The sequence below is a fragment of the Fusarium subglutinans genome, assembly GCF_013396075.1.
Source record: "Fusarium subglutinans strain NRRL 66333 chromosome Unknown NRRL66333_c0000159, whole genome shotgun sequence".
Lineage (NCBI taxonomy): Eukaryota > Fungi > Ascomycota > Sordariomycetes > Hypocreales > Nectriaceae > Fusarium > Fusarium subglutinans.
This window is the reverse complement of record NW_023502222.1, coordinates 90,804-116,360: the sequence shown is the minus strand read 5'-3', so window position 1 is coordinate 116,360 and position 25,557 is coordinate 90,804. Positions and strand designations below refer to the sequence as shown.

Sequence of the window (25,557 nt, the reverse complement as noted above, 5' to 3'; positions counted from 1 at the left end):
ATCATCTCTGACTGGGGACGAAGTAAATCGATCGAGGATACGGATAGTTAGGACGCAAGTCAAAATCACCACGCATGTCACATCACGCATTTCATCCCAGGATTGTATCGTAACAGGACCAATACGAGAAAGGCTTCTGAGGATTCACAAGCCCAGCCCTTTGAACGTCTCTGCACTTCAGCAATCAGCTTGGTAAGAACACGTTTGTTCCAAACAGAAACGGAGCTGTGGACGAATGCGTGAGTGTTCATTTTGGTTTGAAGCTTCATCATACAGTTATGACTCGATACAGCTGTGGCTGACGGAAGCGTGGCTACTATCGCATGGCAAAAAGCAATCAAAAGGGACTTGGCACGTGTTGTCGCTTAAAGTTTGACACGCGCCGTCCTGGATGGCTTGTCCTATTTTGTCTCAACATCATTTACCAAGCCTAGATGTGCTCACCCTTGGAGAAAACATTCGACGCCCACAACCCGAGCCGATATTTTTCATAGCGGCAGGTCTGTCTGTTGATGGCCCAAGGTTTAGGACCCAGCTGAAACACTTAACAAAGCCAGCTTTCTAAGGTCAGAGATTGGATACGTACTGCGTTACTATGTGTGCTTGTATGGACCTCGCACGATCCTACTCTCATGACTCGCGAGCTGGGAAGCTTGATTGTTGGTTGCTTCGAACCAATTGCTTGGAGAAGTCCACCAGGCAGGGCAGGGCAGGGCACCGAACGCTTGGCTTCATGCCCCTGTCCCTCCTCAAGAAGAAGCTTGGTCGATCACTGTCGACTGCACACCCACCTCCTGAACCCTACGCCAAGAAATCCCGCCAGTGTAAGCGAGTGAAGGGGAGGCGCCCGCTAAAACGACGATCATCCAAATTAGCCTGCTTAGCTAGTGACGACACAGGTGAAAACGAAAAGGTCTCCAGGAGCGTGGCTGAGATGCCCGAACGAACACCAGTCGCACCAATACCACGACACCATTGCACTGCCGGTACGCCGCTACTCGTTGTCGCGCAAATCATCTGAACTTGGTTCGAGAGCTAGGAAGTGCCCAAGCCCAACCTGAAAACACAAGCTTATTCTCTTCACTAAGCCTGATGTCCAATTCCTATTTTCACATCGTTAGCAAGGAACGTGGCCGGCACAAATTGACTGTGTGAAAGGAGGTTTTCTGCCACGGGTTGAAACGCTCCCGCGTAAGAACCAATGAATGCTGCATTCTAGCAATCGAGCCTTGGACCGGTAAATTACGAAAATTTGAGCAGGTCAAGCACAGAATTGACAGAGGCCCCGGAGACGATCTAAAGTTCAACATCTAAAGATTTCATCATGGACACGCAAGAGGTTGCATTGCGTTGTATCAAAATAATTATTTGGACCGATCTTGTCTCGTCGCTTGTCCATCATACTCGAGAGCGGGCGCCGGATCAGCTCTGGGGTAAGCTATTGGAAGCTTCAGAGGCCTGTAGAGTATGTACACACAAATGCAGGCCACAGCGACGAAACCAGGATGGAACGAGAGTTGAGCACTAGGAACGGTTCTGACACCGAATAAGGAAACGGTGGCCCGGAACTCGATGCAGCGCGGCGGCCGGGATGGCACGCTTGGCTCAAGGTTCCAGGTTAGGTGGACACCCTATCTCGGCCGGGCGCGTGGAACTTCCGGCGCCGGAGAGCAGCTTTTGGTTGATTTGGGGCTAAGGTCACCACGCACAAACACTACCGCCTTGTTCGGCGAACTTAATGCACGATCCATTGAGATGAGTGTGAGTGAGCCTGAGGGCAGGCAGAGGTTTAGGAGCGGGAAAGGGCACGGTCGTTAGAGCCAGGGGACATGTCTTCGATGGCATCGACACAGGCAAATGAGACCCCACGAAGGCCATGCTTAGGGAGCAGGGCAGGGATAGCAATTTACAGCGACTGATACTGATACAGATGGTGCTGTACGTACCACAACCAGCCAGCCTATCGACCGTTTGACCACGGGGCGATCACGGATATCCTGGCGCATGGCCAAGCATTCTAGCACACACACTCGTGGATCTCACTCACACCCATACACCGAGCGCTAACTTACATAGCGTGTATGTACCTCGGTATCCCACACTCCACACACTCCCTCTTGACCCAAGACAGACATGCAAACCGCCCCTCCCTTGCTCAAGATCACCATCAGAGTCGTCACAACATCTCCTTCGTGAGTGGGGACGTCACTGCCGGGGCAGATGCTCAACACAAACTCAAGAGGTTAGACCCATCGAGCGGCATCAGGGAACCTCCCGTCAGCATCCTTCAGCCCTTGCCCTTACCTATCGTCTCCTTTGTGACCCTGTCCAGTTGCCAACGATTTCCCTTGATGAGTCCTAGGATTTGAGCACCGGTAGGGCTCCACACCCAATTTTGTGACAGCTGCGCTTGGAAGGCCATTTTGGAGGGGGCGTAGGCGCATCAAAACAAGTCTACGGTCCTCAGATCTGATAGACGGGTCTCCTCCACCCTTTGACAGGTTCCTTTTCCCACACCAAGGACTTACTTAAGTTCCCAAGTCCCCGACTATTTCGCATCTAACATGAGCTTCTAAGAACTCTTCCCATCGAATACGACTTTGGCAGTACGAAAGGCTCGTCATTAATATTTGCTAGTGCCTTTTCATATCCCGCCCATAACATCATCGATAACTATCAGACACGGTACTGCCTTATTTAATACTGGCTATTTGACTTGACTGCTTCGATTACTTCTATCAGCAAATCCTGATTAATCCCGAAGCCGCCCGCAAATGCATACAGCACCTAGATCTTTGATGCCTAACCAATACAATCAACAAGAAACACACCTTTTTACTCGACGCGACCAGTATCAACCTCCTTCGCCCCCAATGGAGGAACAAAAGTGCTCTCTACCCTCAATCTCGAACCTCCTGGGTTTGGCCGATGCCGGCTCACCCACGAGTGAGTCCTCACCAACCTCACGGCAACATTCTCCTCGCTTTGAAGGTAAGTCGTCTTCATGATGACCACGAGGGCGGCTCGCTCACAATCTCATAGTTCCTCCACCTTCACATGGTCATAGCCGAGCTGGATCTGAATGGGCTAAGTCGTCGCACCGAGGGCTTCCCCCTACACCACCTATGAGCACAGATGCATCTTTCGAAGGCTACAGCTCTCCCACAAGGAAATCATCCAACCAGGCATATCCAAGCTCAGCACCAAGACCATACTATTACGAGACCACGCCACCTCTAGAAGTCGATGCACAGCGTCAGGCATCAGTAACAGCTATTCCTCGAGCAACACCTCCAGCAACGGCCCCTTATCCTCAGCAAGCTCACCCCACGGTATACGCCACTCCAGCACCAGTGGGCGCTTATTACCAGACGGCACCGGTGCCTCCTGCCGTCCAGCCTCAAGAGATGAACCCTTACTACCAGCGCCCTCTCCCACAAGCTTATCCCCCACCAGTGAGCATGCCGGCACCTGCTCCCTCGGGAGCTAACCCGTGGCAGCACCATCACTATCTTAACCCAACCGGAGCGGCTGCCTTCCCGCAAAGCCAGGATAGGTACATTTGCCCGACTTGCAATAAAGCCTTTAGCAGGCCCAGCAGTCTACGAATCCATAGTCACTCACATACCGGAGAGAAACCCTTCAAATGTCCCCATGCTGGATGTGGCAAGGCTTTCAGCGTACGCAGCAACATGAAACGTCATGAGAGGGGCTGCCACAGCTTCGAATTCAATGGATCTGTGATTCGGGGTTGAGGGATTATGTGCCGGATGACGAGATGGTTCTACGAAGAGGGATGAATGCCGAAGGAAGCTCGAGACGATTATGCCTCACGGAACGAGCATTATTACAACAAGACCCTGGACGCATGGATCCGGTCTTTTTCACTTGTTATTGGGATGGAAATCCTGGTTAGACCCATGTCTAAGGATTTCCCGGTTTGGCGTCGCGGCGAACTGGGGAAAAGACGGAGGGAGGAAAAGCTACATTCTCTTCTCGACGCTGGTCTGTATTACTGGAAGTCTGGTGTATCGTGTTATTTTATTATTGTATTCCTTTGATGGATCGTGTCTTTTACTTTCTTGGGAGGCAGCTATGGTCATTTTAGAAGGCGCAGAGGTGGAAACTGGCTTGAGAACCTAGCGAAGCATCGTGCACGGCGTTTAGTTTACTACTGTATGTTCTTTTATCGGCACGCAAAGAGATCGACTGATGAGAGTCGACGGAGATAGCGAGAGGCGGATACGATACGCCGAGGCAAGACCAGGGAGGCTATGGAGCCATGAATATCAAAATATTACAAGATCAAAGCACAATCGTTGCCCGAGATGAAGATGTGAATTTGGAGTCATGCAGACATGAAAAGTGAAGGAAGTATGTAGCAATGGAGTAAATTAACTCGGCCTAATGCTCTACAGATGTCGACGTACGCCGACCAATAGGGATATTAGGAGAAGTGGCCGAAACGGGGAGAACTATGATATGTACTAATTACCTACCTAGAAGGCGAGGAGTGCACAGCTTGGACCATCAAAGATGAAATCGGCTGATAGACATGGGTGAGGCGACCAGACAAAAGAGGGAAGGACAGGTAGGGCAGGGCATGACAGGCAACGGTTAAATTTGAGCATGTGCTATTACTATTGTTGTTATTACTATGACTTGTTTGCGTCTGTCTGTTAGTTGCAAGTTCAAAGGTACTGACTGTACTGACTGTTCGTTGCTTTTGCGGGTGAGACACCACGAGATGAGTGGATCTTGATTGGTCTGAGAAGGTTTTGACCGCTGCAGTGATGACGAGAAGATCTCCCTGCAACTGCAACTGTAACATCAGCTAATGAATGAATGAATGGCAATACCTACCTATTCAGTGCATTCTGGGTCGTTCATTCATTCATTCACTCACTCACTCATTCAATCAATGACTCCATTTTCAAGAACCTTGGAAGCACAAACGGGTCTCAGAAGATCCATGCTGTTGAGCGAAGTGACGTCGTTGACTCGTGCAAGACGATTATACGACGTTTTTGAAGACAGAACTGGAATTATCTACTGCGACATCACCTAACAAGAGCCTGGAGGATCCCTGTAATATCTGCTGGGTACAGAGCGAAAATAAGGTAAAAGGTGCCTGCCCCGAGGGATCGGGTCCCTTTGTCATTGATGACAAGTTGGGTAGCTTGGACAAGAATGGAAGGAAGTCATCGGGGGATGTGTCGGCGCAAATATGAACTTGGAGAGAAGAGGGACCCAAAAGAGGAATGCAATGGGTAGGGGTAGGGGTAGCTAAGGTTAGTATCCGTACAAAGGAAGGGAAAGGTGAGGTAGGGGTCGCTATGCTAAACCTGGGGTTCCCTCACCTTCTGTTGCTTCTGTTACTGCTGCTCAGGCTCATGCTCATGCTCATGTCAAGGCTGGGCGGACCGGTTCGGGTTGGTACTCCGCCTGCCTCGTGTCTTCTTATGGTCTGTGTGAGAGAGTTGACTTATTAATTACTACTGTACCTTAGTTAACAGTCATCTTGGAGAAACTGACTGTTGACTGACTTGTGACAGGGGCAAGGGCAAGGTATTTGATGGGCTGGGACAAGGGCTTGAATGATCGACTTCCACAATCCATTCTTTTTCTTTTGTGGTGCTCGGTAATTATTATTAGCACGTACTTACCTAGGTACTCAAGATTGCAGCATAAAGAACATTGCAAATGAGTGAAATGAGCAGCATTGAATGCCTTGCTGCACATAGGTACTGTCTGTACATACATATGTACAGTGCATGCTCTGTACTAACATATGCTCGCAGAGTTGCACTTGTGAATGTAACCGGAAAAGGGTATAGTCATGCACAATTAATGGCGATCTTCAGTGGGAGTAAAAAACAAATAAACTTAGTACTGTACCTTACCCTCCGTAAGGTAAAGTAGTGTGACCTCGGACACAACGCGATAGGCCATCTCGCCTGAGACAAGCGGGTGACACTGATTGACTAGCATCGGAGGAAATAACTCGACATTGACCTCGGGGCTTGAGCTGGGCTGGGGGAGTCGAATTGACTTGAATTGAATTGGACTGGATTTAATCAAGGGGCCACGGCCACGAGGAGGATTCCTAACAAAGCATGGTGCAGATCCGTTAGTCTGTCTAGTCCATGGTACATACCTATTCTTTCCTGTCCCATCACCAAGGTAAAGTACCTCGAGGCTTGAGGCAAAAAAAAAGATGCTAAACAGTTAGTGCGTGTGAGAGCCGGAGGTCAGTGAATTGAAGGGACGTCGCAGTCAGCCAGGAAAACGGCACAGACCAGAAGTAGGACCATGACACCGGATGATGCTGTCTCTTTAGCACGGGAATTTGATCAAGCTAGAGTTTAGTCCTCGGGCTGGGCTGGGGGAGGCTGAAGTGATTAATTCCTTTTGGGCTGATCTTGCGATAGCCTCACAGCTTTGTTTTGGACTTCAATGCGCACACGCACACGCACACGCACAAGCACATGCACGTGTCGTGTCACAGACAATCTTCAACGCTTCAGATTGACAATACGACGGGAAACCCGTAATTGCATAAGGACAAGCACAAGCACAAGCACAAGCACAGCACGTCCACGAACTCGCAAAAAGGAAATCACAGAGAACCTCGGACATTTTCTTCTTTCATGCTTCTACGCTTTGACTGTGGTCCAAGGTTCACGGCTCATCTCAAAGAAGCGGTGTTATCAGCTCCATTCGTTCAGTCATTCATTCATTCCCTCATTCAGGGATCCCATCAGGGCCACGTTTTGCCCCCCTTGGGCGGGGAACTTCTGGATCCATCTGTGACGGTTAAGAAAAAACGGGCGGGCGGGCGCAGGGAAAGAAATGCAAAGGAAAGAAGAAAGAAAGACGTTGGATCGTTTGGAAGGGGAAAAGTGATCGCAAGACATGGTCCTGTTCCCGGGGTGATGCTTGCTAGAGGACCATAGCAATGGGATGGATGAGATCTATTGTTTGGAGATGGGCTCAGAATTAATCGACGACATATACCAGGGAGGTACGGGATATACGAGGGACGATGCAGTGGTATGAGATGTATCGCATGGGTATTTCCAGATATCAGCTACCCAAGCATCCATATAAAGTTCCCTGGATCACCACAACCTGCCTGTCTACGAACCTATGTACCTACAGCCCAGTACCACCTCATCGATGGATGGTTCATTCATTATTAAGAGTTCCCGAGGGTGAGGATTGACGCCCAGACGTTTGATGATAGCCGCACACCTCCGATTCGCTGACCCCCGACTCCGAGGGCGCTTCCACAGTGCAGTAGCCAGATTTCAAGGGTGTCTGGCTGTCTGCATCTCCATCTTAGCGCCCTCGCGCTAAACCCCAGGGAGGGACAACAGCAACCAAACGCCCGTCACAAGGGGTGTGTGGCCCGGCGGCGCGGGGCGGGGATCTCCCAGCAGGGGTTCAACCCTGGAATCACACAGACACTGAGAGGGCACACTACGAACATGCGCACCCCTCCCTCCTCCTTCACTGCCGTACCTTAGCCTGGTTCCAAAAACGGGCAAAGGAGCCAGGGCATGGTTGACATCCATCGTAATAGCATGAGGTTTTATCAGGATCAAGCCTGTTGAAACTCCCAAGATTCCAGACTCGTGATGCTGTCCGTGTTTGTTTATGGTCTTTGCTTTTATTATTATTACTGATGGGTTCTGATATTGTAATTTCATTCTTCAGTAGCCTCTTTGCGATCATGACCTGACGCTTCTACACTCTTTACTGTCTATAGTCCGGACGACATATGGACGGGCTATCCCTACCTAGTAGGTAGTCATCTATCGTATTGCATCGTATCGCATCACATCACATCACATCGAATTGATCCATTTTCAATCCCTTCCCTTCGGCTAACTCGTGTCTTGAACTTTGTTGCTAAAAGCAGGAGGTGAAAAAGGACATATCAGAATCAGTCAGTCAGTCAGGTTTGCCGATGTTAGTCCGTCCTGGGTAATCTATCATTCTCCATCCCTAACCTCACACGATCCCACTCACATCAAGAACCATCCAATACAAACCATGCCAAATGTATCGTCGTCATCACAACGCTCTCGCTTGCTTACGCAGGGGCCAACTCTACTCAACTGCCGGGTTCTTCCCAAACTTGATTGATACTCCGTTCTGAGTCTTGTCTCTCCTCTCTCTGTGTCTGTCTGTGTCTTTTTCGTTTTTTGCCCCCCTGAGATCTTCCACTGATAATGTGATTTTATTGCTTGTTGCGTCTCATCTTGCGGCCTCTTGGCGGCAAAAGGAGACAGAGATAGTACGGAGTGCAGGAGGACAATCGCTCCATTGTCCACCCACAATGGCACTGCAACGGCGGGTACCAACCAGGGAGTTCCTGGGTTTCGCTTCGAGTCAGGAAACCGTTACATCTCTCTTCACCGTCTTTGCATGACATAATGGCATCGTTTTGGGGGTCCAGCAGCGCATGCATTGCATGTCCAGCAAGTCAGCTTCGCCTTGCGTAACTGTCATATCACCTTGAGGTCTCGCTTTCTTACGGTGGTTGCAATGAGACCGCCACTGATGGCCTCATCACAATAACGGTGCACATAAGAATCCAACATGCATACCTGCTATAGTATCTAGACATCAGTAACTGAGTCTGTCGAACAACAGCGTCCTCAAGTTTGGATCGTCTGCAAGGCTGTGGGCACCTCATGAAGATGCGACACAAGGTCATGTTCCCTGTTACGCATGGGAGATCTACCCATCCATGATCCATCCTCTTGGAAACGATATGGCATGTCGAGCCGTGAAAGCATAGGGGTCACCGAATCACACTCGTCACCGCAGGGCTAAGTCACTCCCTCCTCTCCGTTCTTGACCCAAATCCTCGATCCATCCCACACCTCAAACACTCCGAGATCACAGCTGAGGCATCGAGGGTGGCATGTCAACGCAGTGCAACGGGGTATCAATATGGACCATGAAAATGGCATGGAGTATGGAGTATGACTGCGGAGTTTGCCGCAGTCCTTTCCTCTCATGGCTGTGCCGTCGGCCATATCGACATCCACTCTGTCCACTCAGGAGGAGGATTGAGGATTCATCCCTTCTGTCAATCAAGGATACTGATCGACAGAGACCCTGTCCCACGAGGGTTTCCTATCCTGCCATGCTACACTTACATGTAGACATCCTGAATGATGATAATGCTGCTGCTAACACTGCAGTGCCCTACCATGCAAAAGGTTTAAGCTCCGCTAGAACCCGCGGCACCCGGTGCCTGTCAACTTAGAGGCAGGCTTTACTGGAAGCAACTGCTTTTCCGTGATCCCTATTTGCTTTTGCCGCCTAGCCGAGTATCATCTAACGTCTTCCCAGATTCAACCTGACCAGGTAGCTTGCCAACTTTCTGCGGCAGACTGACTCGGGAGAGAGAGGCACAGAAACTTACTTTCACGATGTTATCCCACTTATAAGACGTCCTCATCAAACAGAACAGGGTCATCGCCAAGCTCGTGAGCAGTCGTTCGTCATTTCTCGTCTCAGACCATGTCACCTCATTATAAAAGTCAACTGAGCCAAGCTTAGTATAGCCAGCCACTGCGTCGCAAGCCATCTAAACGAGAGTTTGATATCACACTCCTGACTAGGTTGAGGAGAAACATCTCACAAATCACTCAACTATACATCGGACACATTGCCATGTTGGGCCTTGGTGAAAACGGGATCGACTTCGGGAATCGAGAGAGGTCAGCTGAAAGGCTGTGGAATCTGAACCTGCCTGAGCCCGAACATCGTCAGCTTCGGTTCCCTGTTGTCGGTGTTTAAAAAAAATCAGGACTATACAACAAGGTTTTCAAGGGCTCGCAAATAAACTGTGAGCCCCCAGCACCTAATTTAGCATGCTGCGACCCTATTGATGGATCTTCATTTCTGTCAATCATAGTTCATCATACTATGCCCCAAGCGAAGAGCCAAAAGATCATGTCATGGTCTAGTCTAGTAGCCAACAGCCGCGCACCGAGTCGTCGTCTATACGTGGACAGTACTGCAAGTAAGTGTACGTACTCTTTAACTAGACAAGCTTTATCATCTTCACATAAGCAGATTCGTCGCACAGCCCGTGACCCAAAAAAGCAAATACAGTACCGTACCGGTCGGTAGAAACACTAAGCCCTGGCTCAAAGGGGACCCACGCCGGAGCGTCTCAGGTCTCGGGAGCAGGGGCCAGGCTGTGGTCAAGCACACATCGCTTCAAAAGCAAGAAAGCCCGAAGGGGAAGAGACCACGCGATGTCACTCTGTCCTAGACATGACAGATCCATCCTTTGCCTTACACTGACTGACACTGGCGACTGACTCTCTACAAACTCTATGTGCTTGCAAGCGATCGTCGCCTGGGACCGAACCCTTACACTGATGCTTGCACTCGGATGCGCAGAATCTGTACGCGGAACAAGCCTCAACTCAAAGCACGGACTGGGATTGAGTAAAAATGTCTTATTGTTCGGCGAATATTTTGCTTTTTGGTGAGGTTGCTGAAGGGAATGTTTTGTTTCATTTTGCGGGAGACACAGCCAGTTGTGGAGAATCCTTACCTTACCTTACCACTCTGTCTCCCTGTTTTTTGTTTTTTCTACAGCGCGGGCGACATTCAATATTGGGAAAACTACCGATTTCACTGTCTCTGTTGCATTCTTCCTTTTGAGTTCAAACGAAACTGATTCTCCAGGGTTTCGGGTTGAAACCTGTTTCACTGCCCTCGTGTTCACTCCAAATGTTTAGACGACTGTCGGACAGATGAGATGGTCTATACGGAATTACCAACCTCCGTCGTAGACTATCGATAGTTCTCGGTCCCTGAATGAGTGTGGATTGACATTGCGGGCTGCTATTGGATATCATTATTCATACATGCCGGGGTATTGTCTTGACTCTTTGTGCTGACGGCCGCTTCTAGCTGGTATGCGGCTTGCAGATTGTCTGTGACAGAGAATTTTAGCTGCAGCAAGGCCTGTGGCAGATGCAAGGAGTTTACTACATGTGTTAGAGACAGTCAGCGATGTATGATGGTTACACAAGGTTGTCGAGGTGATTCTTGACATGTCCTTCACCTGAACACTACTGATTCAGTGCCAGCTTGTCAGAGTCGCGGGTGTGGATAAGCTGTCAATTCTTAATTATTACCGGAGACTCCGACCTCGCTGCAGGGTCCTCAGCTAGAGCGCTATGCTTTCTCCTTGCATTTCGGAATGACAGCTTCAAGTCATGAGTTGAGGTTATCGCGGTGGGTTAGTTCCCTCGGCGGCATGTCACTCGCATACCAGCTACCGGCAATTGCCGTGACACGGGCAAGAGCAATTCTACTGCAAATGGAAAGGACACTTCTTTATTATGACGTTGCGAGAAGCCTTTCTAACCGGGATAATTGGTAATATGGCCTTGAAAGTTGTCGCCCCGATGGTTCGAGCTACCCTAAACAATGACGTCGAAGGGGGCGAACAATGTGATTGACTTCCTAGGCGGATAATTTTGGGATGGCGACAGTCGACTTTGTTCTAGATTATTCTGGTCTGACGGTCTTTGCTTCTTATTGCGGACGAGAATATCGCGTACGAACACATTCTATACTGACACCCGGGTAAGAAGCGATGGGAGATGCTTCATACATACAGAGAACAGCGATTCATGTGTCTCGACCCAATGACAAGAATATTAACTAGATATGACTATGGGACGGCAAACGTAGCGGAAATGTAGACCGTGTTTAGCCATAGATGGGAGTGAACCGGCTAGCCCTGGAGTTGCCCCAAGTCAGTTCATGTAAGTCTCAAGTCACTGCAAAAGTTGAGCTCCTATGTCATGGAGAACCAGATAGACGTGTCAAAGATACGATGATGCCCAATAACAAATATCATCTGGCGCAGAGGTGTTGGTACACATAACTCTTGGTAACATATACTAGTCAACGATCACGAGGACCGACGGAGTGACGGCGGTGCATCAATTATTGAGACGCTGCAAAGAGCAGGACACTTGCGCTATATGGGTCGCAATATAGGAAGAATAGAAAGACAGAGTGTGGCTATTGCATGATATTTAGACTACCCACATACTTAGAATTGACAGCTTTGGTCTTCCTGACAGCTCGCTCGTCGTCTCCAAACTATCCCCTCGAGTTGGTTTAAGCCTGCAACATGCTGTACCATCGTCCAAACAGCATAAGAACCAGTAGATGCGGGAACTCATGAATTTATTACTCAGAGCTGTAGAATATTTGTACAGGAGGAAACATTGCCCAATAAAGAGTCAAGGCAGTCTGTGATGTCGACTCAAAGTCACCATCAGACCAGGACTCTGAAGCTGTCATACATGCCCATGCGATAATCTCCGAGTTAACTCTATTATTTCTCTAAGCATAAAACTTGATGTACCAGATGCTAAATTGCGAATGTCATCCTGCTACCTGAAGAGTTGGCCATACGAGGCCGACGGCTAACAGAGATGAGTTGCGAAGATAAGACTCTCAAGACCAATCGAGAAGTATAGCATCGAACTACAAGTCCCAGTTCCGGAAGACTATTGGAATTGATGAGATGGAATTGAAGTCTCCCAAATCCATTCTCTTCTATGAAGACCGACAAAAAAATGCATTTTCCTCTTTCGAGAGCTTCAGGAGGTTTGAACAATACACACCAGGGCTCCGTAATTGTTTCGGTATAAAGAAGTTCTGGGACAGCCGATATTGCATTGGATAGGCCAATTAAACATATGAAAACCATAGCCTGGCTTCTCAGCACTGGGATGGGAACGGCTATGCCTTCAGAATCTCGTGGACTGCCACCCAACCCGACATGACTTGAGCTTTCCAATTAGAAGCCCAGAGTACATGTCAATCAACCACAAAGACATAGCTAAGGCGGTAATTGACGAGTATGACCGATGCAAAGGTTTAATTTATTAGGGTCCTTGCCGGTATTGGTGAGAGCCTGTCACTGAAACTCAGCAGAGCGCGGCGGACTTCCACAAGGATCAACATCAATATCTCACAACTCTGTCAGTTAGGAGTCAAGGTAATAGCCAAGTATCCTTGAGAAATGCTGAGTATCACGTACTCTGCGTAAGTACTTGAGTCTCTTGTAGAGCTCAATAACCCCTTGGAATAGGGGGTTCGTATTGTGCTGCTGAAACAGAACTTCAACAGAAGACAAGCCATTGTTATAAAGTTAATAGTGCTCAAAGAATATGTTACATGGGCGATGAATTCAGGCCAGTGTCATTTAGCCTGACATTTTGGCGAGTGTTGGCATCTGTGTATGCCATGCTTTGGCCTTTATGGTGGCATAGATCATGCATTAGTATCGGTCCTGTCGTACTAAGGTATATCAGTTGTTCGATCAGGCTTGCCATACAGTGGGCAGACTGAAGCGAAAACACAAATACTGTAGTTGTGGTCAGGCAATGCATGATAGCAACATCGACGCCATGTGTACAGGGTGGGACTGGACCAGTACACCATGAGTGGTAGAAGAGATGAGTGAATTACGATTGTAGACCCAGGTAACGGAAGGGAAACGTTTTGAGCAAATGGAAAAAATAGTCAACAGCCCCGGAGAGCCTGAGCTCGAATGTCGCATCCTTTAGTGAAACAGGTAACCTCAATTAAGGTAGTGAGAAAAGACCCAGGGGTTCAACGGGAAACATCCGAACTATACGTATAGAATAAAAGAAAAAACATAGAAAACTAAATCACGAACCAGACTAAATGTCTGAATCTGAGCTTCCTATGGATGGCAGGCACTGGGATTTATGTTGAATAGATACAGGCTTTATGTTTCAAGGACCACGTACAGACAACCAATCTAGCGATTTCTATGATAAAAGCATTGGTCTTACCCTGCCATATTGATCGGATGATATATTGAGTGACGATAGAGACCTTGTCGTGAAAATGAGGGAAAGGCTTCAGTCAGATCTGAGCAACTGCGCCCGTGTGGAACATCACATACAACCCCTACAAGCATTTTCTGATGAGCTCAGTTAAATTTGAAGTGACTTTAGTCAAAAGAGAGTAGAGCTTTTGTCAGCGCTCTAAGTGTATGCAAGAGCATGGAGCAACCTTGTACGACTCCAACAGCAAACGAATTTGACGGGAGCAGCTTGTTACACAACATGGCGCCCTAGATGATCTCTGGGTGATTGCCCAGTACGAAGGGGGGAGCCTACCAAGGGAGCACGGCATGGCTTGCTCGTGGCTGGATCGACCAAGGACCAGTCTTTAAAGCCGGCGCACAACATATGATAGCACGAGCAAGGGTGGTATTACTTGCAGCGGCAAGCTGCATTTGACACGATCCTTTGGCTGTCCTCGTGCCACTCGATGCAACGCAAAAAGAGAACAGGCAAATTGGACCGGGAAGAAAAAAAAGGGTATCATCTGAGGTCAAGATGCGGCACTTCAGGTTGTTTCGATGGCGGGGGAGGCGCAGAGAAATGGCAATGTTCCGAGGTTGATGAAGTGGATGAGCCTGTGGGTGAGCGAGTGAAGCTGCTGATAGTTGTAGACGTCATGTTGAGGCTCAATAGTGCTGCAGGTCAGCAGTAGTTGCATGATGCAGACACGCATCTGCAGAAAATGTGCATCTGGACCTGCAGTGTCAAGAGCGAGACGAACTGCAACACGTATTGAGACGAACTCGACAAGCAAACGAACAAGTAATGATTGTCGTAGTTTATCCTTTTGGTGTGTAGTGATGTGATGTGCTGTGTCAGGGATGTGTTTCGTCTGGCGCGCGCCACAAGTCATCACCCATTGATTGATATTGGGGGTTTGTGTTTCGGGGAGATGGCTGCCGATTTCCGGATCGACAGACCTGAGTTAGTGAGTTGACTGACTGTGTTTCTTTGCTTATTTACTTACGGAGACTATGAGACATGGGCAGCAGTCAACTTATTGTGTGATGAGGGAGGGTTTCAGGCTGAGTCAGTAGGCGCTGGGCTCGTGCGTCGGCTGATATCGCGATTGATACGCTTCTTGGTCTGGTGTTGTAGAAGGAATCCGTGAGCTGCATTGGAGGTGTAAGTACAAGGGCCGAACAGGGAGTGCATTGATCGGACGGGAGATACACGTGCGCATGACATTAACACCTACCAATTTGGGCAGTACCTGGGGATATCTAACTTAGTGTGTATGTGCTGATAGTCGGCGGAGGATCGTGACGATAATTCATGTACGCACTTTATCTCTGACCTGCCATTACGGCAAGTGTCTTGTACATGTTACAGACAATGGAATACAATGGAGTACATGTCGTGCTCGGGGCTCCTTAGCTTTGATCCCCGCGGTGGCTGCCTCCGCCAAATGTGGCTCGTGGTGGTGATGTTGAGAACAGGGATAGACCCTACTTTGTATGCAGGTCATGGTCAGCAGAGGCACGGAAAAGAAAAGTCAATACGTATGGGAATCATTAATATTTGTTGTGTCTAGTTCTAGTATCGACATGGAAGCCGAACCGAGGTGAGTTAACTTGCCTGCCTACCTAGGTAGTATAGAGAGTCTCACCGAGTGAGAAATATACGGCCCATGATCCGAGTTCCCGGGCGTGGTCATTCATCTCCGTCTCATGGAATGGGCAATTAGGATCAAGGTGTCGTATGTTTGCTCTTGCCCATGGACGTGTATTGTATCATGATCCATCTCCTGATCTGAGTGAAGTTGTCATCTTCCATGCTTGTAGTCGACCTCAATAAAAGAAGCCACACTTTTCTTTTTGTCTTTAACTCTTGTTTCCTCCTTTTCCTTTCTTTTTTCCCTTTTCTCCCCCTTTGATTCATATTCTTCTCGTCTAGTACGACGCCATCAATAAACATCGAGATCTCTCTCACCGTGGGTTCTTGGTTTCTTTCTCACCGACCTTTATGCCCCCCCCGCCAGCATCATGGCCGCCGAGTTGGTCCTGGTTCACGCTTAAATGACACCCTGTCAGAGCCTGAGTACAGCAAAAAACGGCAGTGGCCCTCCTGTTCAAAATTCACTGTTGGTACCAGGAATCAATTTCTTGTTTTGCTTTGTGTCTTTCTCATCTGTCGTTCCCCGGTCGATTAGAAGAGACAAGGCAGAAGAAGCAAAAAGAAGAAACAAAGCCGACTCTTGGACCTCTTGAGATCGTCGTTTAATAACAGGGAGCTCCAATTAGCGCGCGCCATCTCTGGCTGGCTGTAAGAGCTCCAGCTCCATCAGTGACCGCTCTGTCGGTACCTGCCCTTACCTCACTTCTCTATCAGCGCAATCAATCAATTAATCAATCAATCAATCAATCAATCGGGCATTAACTTTAATATTACTATATAAAGTGATAAAATACTGCCTGTCCGCCCTTGCCTTGACCGCGGCTGGATTAATTGATTGATTGCTATTGCAATTGCACGTGCAATTGTAACCAAATTGTGCAACCGCAACCGCAACCGCAAACCGCAACCACCTCTCAATTATCCTCCTTCCCCATCTCATCCACTCCATTCCCCTCCCCCCATCTTATCTCATCCATCCATATCACACGCTACAACTTTGGTAGTGGAGGTTAGTTCTTCTCTTATTCAACACCATCACCTAATTAATTAATTACTTCACATACAGCCGAGGATAGAGGCTAATGATCATCTTTGGTTCAGTCTGACTACTACCTATACTTTCAACGATATCAAACTTTGTCACCATATGCTCTACAGCAGTACCAGACCGCACCACACTACATCCTCGCACCAAGAAAATATCATTCTTTCGGGTCGCAATCATCAAGCAAACCCCCTCGTCAAATCATCCCTGCCTCTTTCACCGAAACGGGCCTTCCATCCTCCATACCTTAGTCGACCGACCTTACCTACGAAACGATACGTACCGGTACTTTGTTGCTTCGAGTCCATCTCCCCCACCCTCCACCTCAAGCCCAATTCCGTCTTCTTGGGTTCCTCCCCCGATTCTCCAATCACACCTCTTCCGTCTATTCCCCAAAAGAGACCCAACTCCCTCGATCGCTCTCTCTTACTTCTCTTCGTTTCTCTCCGGGCGCTCTGAGGTCTGGGAACCTCCAGACGAACTACCTGACATCCCAAAACCACTGAAAACCGACTCAACGCCACCGATGATGCTCATGATCGTATTGGCCGCGATATCATGATGCTCTGCGCAGCATACCCCACGCCCATTCTAGCATCGTCGCATCCGCTATCATCCTCACCCTTGCCGTTGCTGCGATCCTCCTCGCATATCTCTCTATCATTGTCGTTTCTGTGCGCCGTGGTATCTTACCCATTGGTGTCATTACCAACGCTGTGTTCTCCCCTCAGTCGTGTTAACAGGTCACCGGCCCGTCGGTCTCTTCTCATCCAACATAGCCCATGTCACGAGTTGTCGCAGCGGTCTTATACACAAACCGAATCTCTCCTCGCCCACCTGCTCGGCTCATACCGCATCCTCAACCCATTTGCTTGTCTGCGACGATCCCAAAAACCGAAACCTTTTCTTGACCCCCCAAATCTCAACCGCAGCCGCCTACTTTGCGACTCACCTGGTCTCCCCACGCCATAGCTAGCAGCCCCTCCAGCTGCTGCCCGTCATGTCCTCACAGGCTGTCCCGGACACCCAGCTAGGGCTCACCAACGAGGAGATCCAGCTGCTTCGCCAAGGGCAGGCGGCACTGGGAGGGGGGTCCAGCAGCTCGCGCGCCGCTAGTCGCGCCAGTAGCCAAGGCCTTCTACTACTCGACAGTTCCTCACTTTCTGCTTTAGGCCGTTACTTTGACCATCTTATGGCTAGTATCGAACAACGGATTAATTACCTGAGTCATGAAGCGCAGCGATTTACCCAACTACAATATGACGAAGCTGATGGAATCATCGGAGGCGCCGACGCAGAAATTGCTCGGTATACCGAAATTCTTCAGCAGCTGGATGAGCTCGAGGTAGATTTCGACCGTATCGCCCACATCAAGGATATTGTCAAGGGCTATCGGTCAAGAGTTGAAAGTCTGGAGCGGGATCTTGAGAGTAGTGGTAGCTCGAGCCGACACCGGCACTCTTCGTCACACCACTCTTCCTCTCATCGCAGCCACGGCCACTCTCATCGTCATAGCAGTTCCCATCGTTCACGGCACTAAACAGATCGCCTACTAGATGGCGGGAAGGTGTGGCCGGAAAATACTCACTTACAAAATATTGTTACAGTAAAACAAAAGTCTGAAAAAGAAGAACAGATTCGAAAAAGAGACAAAGTCCTGCGCGGGTTACACAGGACCGCCGTGCTCCTTGCATCGCGAAATGCATTTTGCTCTCAGGCTCAGTCCATAGCCATGACGAATCAAAGGTCAGGAAGGGAACCTGGGACGTGGGGATTTTGGAAGATTGATGGGCCTCACGGCTACAACACGCTGCGCTACGTCTACGCAAGATGGAATTGGCCTCACGGCCTGGCCTATTTTTTAAGGTTTTTGTTGCTATTATTGTCTACCTGCTTTTTCTTGGGTTCAGTTTGGTGCTATTTTGGCGTTGAATAGCACCTATTGTTGGATATATGTTTGTGTCTCGGACATTTATGTCAGATGCTCGGACTTCTTACTTTACTCAGACAAATTTGGTTTTGAAGCGTGTGCTTGGAGAAAAATACCCCTTGTTGATTATTGTATTGTCATAACAAACGTTTACTACGACATGTACCTTTGTTTCTTGGAATCTTTGGAAGCTTGTTTTCTCATGATGTGATGCTAATGTCAAAAGGCATGGATGTCCCTGCCAATGGCGATACCCATCATGAGAGCTCTCACCGCATCGTGCTTTTTAATGGACTACTTCGAGTCGTGCTTTTACGTTGTCGAACGCCTCACCTGCACGACTGGCTCTGGGGTGCAGCTCTAGGGATGCATATGCAAGGCGGATGGAAGCATCGGTTATGGGGGAGACGCAGTGATGCCCAACACTAAAGGATTGTAGTATAGTTGCTGACGTGTGTGTGAAGATTAAGGCTGAACTCGACAGTTGGACTCAAAAATGATTTATGACCTGTATCGGAAGCATATATTAACAGTTTTGTTCTTTCATTGGTGTTGGAAAATGAGGCGAGAAGGGGAGACGACGCTCTAGTTAAGTTGGGTTCATGATGGAGCAGAGTTGGTGTAAGTTGGGTACACATCCATTCTCATGATGATATGGATTGTCCAATGACGTTGCATGTCTTGAATAGACAAGGATTATCTGCAAAATGCTGCGCTTTAACGGCTTCTCATCTCATTGGATGCTCACCGAGTTCTAAAGTGCGGATGCGTTCCTATGAAAGGCCTGGGGATTGGGGGGCAAACAATGCTATTCACCCAATTGAGAAGGGCCTGAGAGGTCGAGGTTTTATGTAGAAGAGTGTGTCATTGTCTTTTATACAACGTCTAAGAATAAACATACGCAAGAACAGCCCAATCCAACTCAACTCAACCGAATTCGATCCAAACCCACCATTCCTCGCAAGTAGTTTAGACGTTCAACTCATAACAACAACCAATGCTAAAATCCTTGTCCATTGAAAGTAACAAGCAGACCAACAGAGCATTTCAAATGTAATAACCCATTCCATTCCATGCATGCCATGATCCTTGTGCTCGCGCCAAAAACGCCCATAAGTGTTTCCATGTATCATTTCCAAACCCTCGCGCGTGAGGGGGATATCCATCGGGAAAGCCTCTCGTTTCCCTCTCAGCTTGCGGTAAGACAAATGAAAGGGGGAATCAAAACGAGAGACATAGAGGTATGTAAGGGTAGCGTAGACCCTCCAAAGCAATATCATGATGCTCGCCTCTAATGCATAAAAACAAAACCACAACCCCACACCAACTTTCTTCATTATTACTTCTTTTCATGCGACTAGCACGGAGGCGGCCTACACCCGGGCGATCCGTCGCTGTCGGACCAGGAAAGGACTAGGCATCTCATCTCGTTCCGGATCCCAGACAGCGACGGGCTCATCACCACTTGACTTGCGCTCGATTCCGATGCGATCTCGGAATGCCCTCTTGGGGCTGACGTTCTCCCCTGTGCTGGGCATCACGATGGCGCTCATGGGACGACCGCCTGCGCGAGCCTGCTGAAGCTCGACGAGAGTTCGGCCTCGAATGTTATTCTTAGCAGCAACCTTGCCCAAAACATCATCGGTGCTGCTGCTGTTCTTCTTGTTGTTGAGGGATGAGGCGCGCGTCAAGCCCTGGCTGCTGGCCTCGGACTGGAGGTTTGCCGCTGAAGGAATCTTGCTCAGACGGCGAGTGGGCGACCTCGGAGCCTCAGGTGGAGGCATCTGCTTAGACACGAATCCCGAGGTTGATGGTTGGGTCTTGAGGCGGTTCATGGGGCACGACTTCTGAGAAGTGAGGACAGGTCGTGTCTTGGAGGTAAAGGGGTTCTTCGAAGACTTGATATTTCGTGTCGGCGATGGGACAACGTCTTCATCTTCAGAGTCGGACAAGGTATCGCGAGGATGATCCCATCGGGAATCGGCGGAGTTTCGATTGGCGTTGGCGGTAAAGATGTTTGCGTTGGCAGTGGTAGGAGCCTTGGTGTTGCCATTGCGACGAGGAGAGAGAGACAGCGACGCAATGGCGATAGGGCTTGGCGAGTTCATCTCGATATCCATTGGTGTACCAGCGGGATTACCGACGAACATGGTCTGCGCACGGCTGAAAGGCGTGCGAGCTGTCTTCTTAGTCTCTCGAGGCGCCTCGGGGCTATCGATGGAATACTCAGTGAGATCTGTTGTGGAGGGGAACTCGACCTCGCTGCCACCAATAGAAGAGTGAGGATAGTCGGACTTATAATCCGACTTGCCCATTGATGATGCGTACTCATCTTCTCGACTCTCAGGTCTTGACCCGGAAAATGTTACTGTTTTCTTTTGTAGTTCAGCTTCGACGCGTGCCTGAACCTCGGCTTCGAAGCGATTTTGGAGCTGCTCGATCTCTGCGTTGGCAAGGCGGTCAATCTCGAGACGTGCTTTAACCTCCCACTCTCTCCGTAGTGATGAGTCTAACTCCTCTCGGATAACGTCCTTTTCTCTCTCCATATTGGCAAGTCTCTCATTAAGGTCCCTTTCCTTCTTACGTAAAGCATCCTCTCTGAGGCGGAGAGATTTGTTGAGGTCGACAACCTCCTTCTCCTTCCTCATAAGCTTAACCACTGGCAGGTTCAGGAGCTCAGAAGTATCAGGTCTTCGATCAGGATTCACACGGAGGCAGTCCTTGATAACCTGATAAAGCTCAGGAGAGTAAACGTCAGGCAAAGCAGGGAACTTGCCCTCCTTAATCTTCTGCACAAGCTGGAAATGCGTCTTTGCGTTGAAGGGCGGCTCGCGTGCGCAGAGCTCGTAGATGATGCAGCCCAAAGACCAGATATCTGACTTTAATGTGTACTTCTCCGCAGCACAGATCTCGGGAGACATGTAGAAGGGGGTACCGACATAGGTAGAAGCGAAGTCGTGGGACTTGATCATCTTGGAGAGACCGAAGTCTCCAAGCTTGACAGAGTTGTCCTCGCCAAGAAAGACTAAAACACTGTTAGTTTCGAATATCACAAACAAAGGGATCCACTATCGAGGTCTCACCATTCTCAGGTTTCAAATCTCGGTGTAGAATAGTCATTGTTCCAGCTGGAACCTTGGGTCCGCCAGCAGCGTTTCCCTGTGTCAACCCAAGGACGTTGGCGCCAACCTCTGGAGGGTCAACACCGTAATGACATCGGTAGAGCGCCATGACGAGTTGGCTGAAGATACTCCAGACGAAGCTTTCCTGAGCTCGCTGGCCCTTTAGCGCGAGGTCCTTGATAACGCGGCCGAGATCGCCATTCCCGCAGTACTCCATGTAAAGATGCAAGTCCTGGCTAACTTTCAGGTGTTCGCGGTGGTAATAGGCGACAATGTTTGGGTGGCGCAGATGCGATAGAATCTGGAACTCGGCGTGAAGTTGTTCGCGCTCCTTCTGGGACATGCGTAGATATGAGATTTCTTTGCGGCACATAATGAAGCCGTCTGTCCTGCGACGGACCTTGCGGATGATGCCAAAGGAGCCATGGCCTAGAAGAAGACGGTGAGTTAGAGTTGCCGCTCAATTCATAGCACGGCGCATCGAGACGAGTGCGGTTAACTCGATAGACTCACCAATCTTCTCCAGCGTTTCGTACTTGTCCTCGGAAGACATGATGAAGTTATTCACGGTGAACAAGCAAACTCAACCCATGCAAACAAGTAAATTCTCGCTAGGCCGTGAAAGTGTGAATGCAGATCAAATGCGATGCGATGAAGGACGCAGAAACAAGAACGAACAGACAAACACAACCTGCTTTGGTTAGTAGTAGTAAGCTTGATGTTAAGAGATGGATGAGAGGAGAGAGAGGAAGGGGAGGGAAAAGGAAGAAAGTAAGGTCCAGCTTGAAGTAGCTAAGTGAATGGATCTATTTTGCGTTGTTCGTGCAACTTGTAGCTTAGACCCAAATAATCCCGGCCACTCGTCCCACGGCCTCGGTTCTGATTGGAAGTAAACACTCCATCGTTGCTACCATGGCAACCAAGGTCAAAGCTACCGATAACCGGGGATAGCCCGGGAAAGCTCTTATCGATAAGAAGTGACGTCGTTCTCTTTCTGGTCTACCTTAGGCACGGAGTAGAAACGATGGCAGAGAAGTCTGTCGAACAAAGCAACCAAGAATAGATCAGGTCAGTTAATTAATTATAAGTATGCAAGATAATGTAATCACAATGCAGAAGTTTCATTGCTATTTTAGCAATTCTATATAGTTTAATAGCTAATCTAACCATATTGCAAAGGCTTTAATATTATGCACTTAGGCAAAGCATAAGCGCGCTTAATTGAATACATACATCTATTGGCACGTGAGCGCGCGATGCTTTTCAACGCGTGGCTTTCATCAGGGCGACTTGCACCTAGAGAACATCAAGACCGCGGGCGGTAACCAAATCTTGGCCGAATTGAGGGCGCGTCTCATCATGTGATGAATTTACCGAATTTTCTAAGGGTTCAAGCTGATTCACGCTGCTAAAATTAACGTCTGCAGAGTCGTTTCCTCACTTCTAGCACAGTCTCTGACACAATCTTCAGTAACCAGCGCCTTATCCCTTTCATGGCCCAGAGCTAGTCTACTCATCACAATGCCACCGGCAATCACATACGATGGAGTCGAAAGTGCGGAGGGCGGTACCATATTCAAGGATCTCAAGTTTTGGCTGTCACATCGAGTACCGAGCAGAAAACATTGGACAGAGCTTATCACGGTATGTTGATCCTGCAAACTGATTCACGCGCTGTCACTGATTTTAAAATAGCAAAATGGCGGCAAGATTGTGATGTTGGAAAAACATGCTGATATACTTCTTGCAGACCATATCATAAAAAGAGATGCCCCTCCTGGCTCCTATTCATGGAAGTTTATTAAGGACTCGGTGGAAAATGGGTATATCCAAATCAAGGATAAATACCTAATAGGACGCCATCCAGACGAGCTGAGACCTGTGGGCAGCAATCAAGCCAAAAAGTCAACACGGACACCGTTTACTGCTGAGGACGACGCGAAACTTACTAGGTGGGCACTAAACCATCCAACCCAACACAAAGGAAACCAGATATGGTACGAGTACGAAAAGATTGTAAGTTTCGCAAACCAGGCCATCCAAATTAAGCTCACATGCGCAGAATCCTCGACATACTGCACAATCTTGGCGTGATCACTGGCTCAAAAAGCTGCAGTTCCTGGATAGGAAAAAGTTGGAGAGTATGGCAGCCTCTGCGCCCGCTGAAGCCGGCCCTATTGCGAGCACCTCAGAAAATACTACGGCAGACCGCAATACGATTACCAGAGTCCCACAGAAGGCTGCTGTTCACAGAGCCCCTGAACAACACGTGAGCAGCCAAGTAGACGCCGGCCCTATTCGCAGAGCACCACAACCTCAACCTACAACAGTCCCATTGCAAGGCCCGAGAGAAGCCAATAAACCTCGGAAATCAATAGAAGACCGTCAAGAACGAGACGAAAACGAAGAAGAAGAAGAAGAGGCCCTCGCTCTTCTGAGGTCTAACTGGTATCAAGATCTTGATGAGTATATCAAAGTCACCGAAAGAGACATTAAGAGAAATCTCAACATCAATGGAAAGAAAATCGAGTTGTTCGATCTAATGCTAGCTACCCGAGATGCGCCAGTATCACAGGACAGCCAATTAACTGACTGGCACAGAGTCGCGGAAAACCTTGGCTTCATTGAACCAGATCAGCACACCGTCAATGAGTTACATCTTTGCTATGAAGAGAACCTCATGGACTTCCTCGATACAATGGAGAGCTTCGAAGTCAACAGCGAGGAACAGAACCCCGAGTCACAGGATCAAGCTCCTGGCATAGACCCCAGTCAGGACGTCGACTTCGAAAACAGCCAAGAGCGCGAATTACTGCAAAGTCAGGTACCATCTTCACCCCCAGTCGCCGCGTCAGGTTTGAAACGAACCGCTGGTGAGCCTCCCTTCGCCTCATCCGAGCGCTTTAAGAAAAGACGCTACAGTAAAGACATAGAGATACCCTCTACACCAGACGCCGAAGAAGCTCCTAAGCTACAGCGCGTCCAAGAAACATCTCCTGGGGCACTAAGAACCTCTCAGTGGCTAGGTTATATTGGTGAAAGCGAAGCCTCGCAACACCTTCCACCACTTCCCCCGATGCAAGAAGAATCACAAGACCTTGGAACGCGACCGGCATTCAGGCAGGATACTCGACACCAATCTGTGGATGTTCCACTCCCAAATGATGCAGCTTTGGATACTACACCAATACCGTTGCGTTTGAATAAATATCGCCAGCAGAACTCCTCTCGTGAGAGACAGCGAGAATCACATGCCCAGCCCATGAGACGACGTCATGACAGCAGCTTTACAGAACAAATCGCTCCCAGACGAGCTGTTTCCTCTGCGAAACCGAACCCACAACCAAGCAGCCGAACAGCTCGACGGTCTCTTCCGGCCTCCTTCAACTCTTCCCGAGCTATTCCCAAGACAAGCCAGCCTCAGAGCTCAGAAAAGTCTAACTCTCGAGAAATTCAGAAGTGCATAAATCAATATGAATCAATGGGGTATCCCCGCCAATTTGTCGTGGAAGCCCTCAAACGTACCACCCTGACGCCCGGGAAATCGGCCCTTCTAGTCATGAAGCATCTTAGTGAAGGACGCGATGTGCCTTCTCACCATGAGGGTATTTGGACAGACCGTGACGATGCGGACTTGGACTTTGCTTCGAGCGTAGACTGTCGCCGTTCTCCCGCTGACGATAGCGAAGAACTTCAACAGGAGCGCGCTCAGAGAGCTCACAACCGGCTTGTTAAGAAACATGGCTTTCAGAGGTTTAAGTTGAGAAAGGCTTTTCTCGAGGCCCAAGCAAAAGAAGGTGGCAGCCAGCTCGAAGGATAGAATATCTTCCAGTGGTTTGACGCCCTCGATATGGATAACTAAGTCGAGAGTTGGGCAGATGTTTGCTCGTAGTGAGAGGG

General features: G+C 49.0%; 5 protein-coding genes across 5 annotated transcripts; 4 read left to right on the top strand and 1 right to left on the bottom strand.

Annotated features, from left to right (window-relative positions):
* Positions 1–733: 733 nt before the first annotated feature.
* FSUBG_9891 (uncharacterized protein) lies at positions 734–1,021 on the top strand (the record flags this gene model as incomplete). The annotated part of the gene is made up of 2 exons (XM_036688452.1): positions 734–824; positions 900–1,021. 2 exons carry the CDS (start codon positions 734–736, stop codon positions 1,019–1,021), a joined length of 213 nt encoding a protein of 70 aa, XP_036534651.1.
* A 1,852-nt stretch (positions 1,022–2,873) lies between these two features.
* Positions 2,874–3,755, top strand: FSUBG_9890 (C2H2 zinc finger flbC; the record flags this gene model as incomplete). The annotated part of the gene is made up of 3 exons (XM_036688451.1): positions 2,874–2,991; positions 3,043–3,556; positions 3,617–3,755. The coding sequence occupies 3 exons, from the start codon at positions 2,874–2,876 to the stop codon at positions 3,753–3,755; spliced, it is 771 nt and encodes a 256-aa protein (XP_036534650.1).
* Positions 3,756–17,605: 13,850 nt separating this feature from the next.
* FSUBG_9889 (ead Ea22 domain protein) lies at positions 17,606–18,161 on the top strand (the record flags this gene model as incomplete). The annotated part of the gene is made up of 2 exons (XM_036688449.1): positions 17,606–18,041; positions 18,097–18,161. The coding sequence occupies 2 exons, from the start codon at positions 17,606–17,608 to the stop codon at positions 18,159–18,161; spliced, it is 501 nt and encodes a 166-aa protein (XP_036534649.1).
* A 1,747-nt stretch (positions 18,162–19,908) lies between these two features.
* On the bottom strand, positions 19,909–22,210 carry FSUBG_9888 (NEK kinase; the record flags this gene model as incomplete). The annotated part of the gene is made up of 3 exons (XM_036688448.1): positions 19,909–21,560; positions 21,619–22,086; positions 22,171–22,210. 3 exons carry the CDS (start codon positions 22,208–22,210, stop codon positions 19,909–19,911), a joined length of 2,160 nt encoding a protein of 719 aa, XP_036534648.1.
* A 968-nt stretch (positions 22,211–23,178) lies between these two features.
* Positions 23,179–25,477, top strand: FSUBG_9887 (uncharacterized protein; the record flags this gene model as incomplete). The annotated part of the gene is made up of 3 exons (XM_036688447.1): positions 23,179–23,301; positions 23,353–23,673; positions 23,720–25,477. The coding sequence occupies 3 exons, from the start codon at positions 23,179–23,181 to the stop codon at positions 25,475–25,477; spliced, it is 2,202 nt and encodes a 733-aa protein (XP_036534647.1).
* Positions 25,478–25,557: the final 80 nt, after the last annotated feature.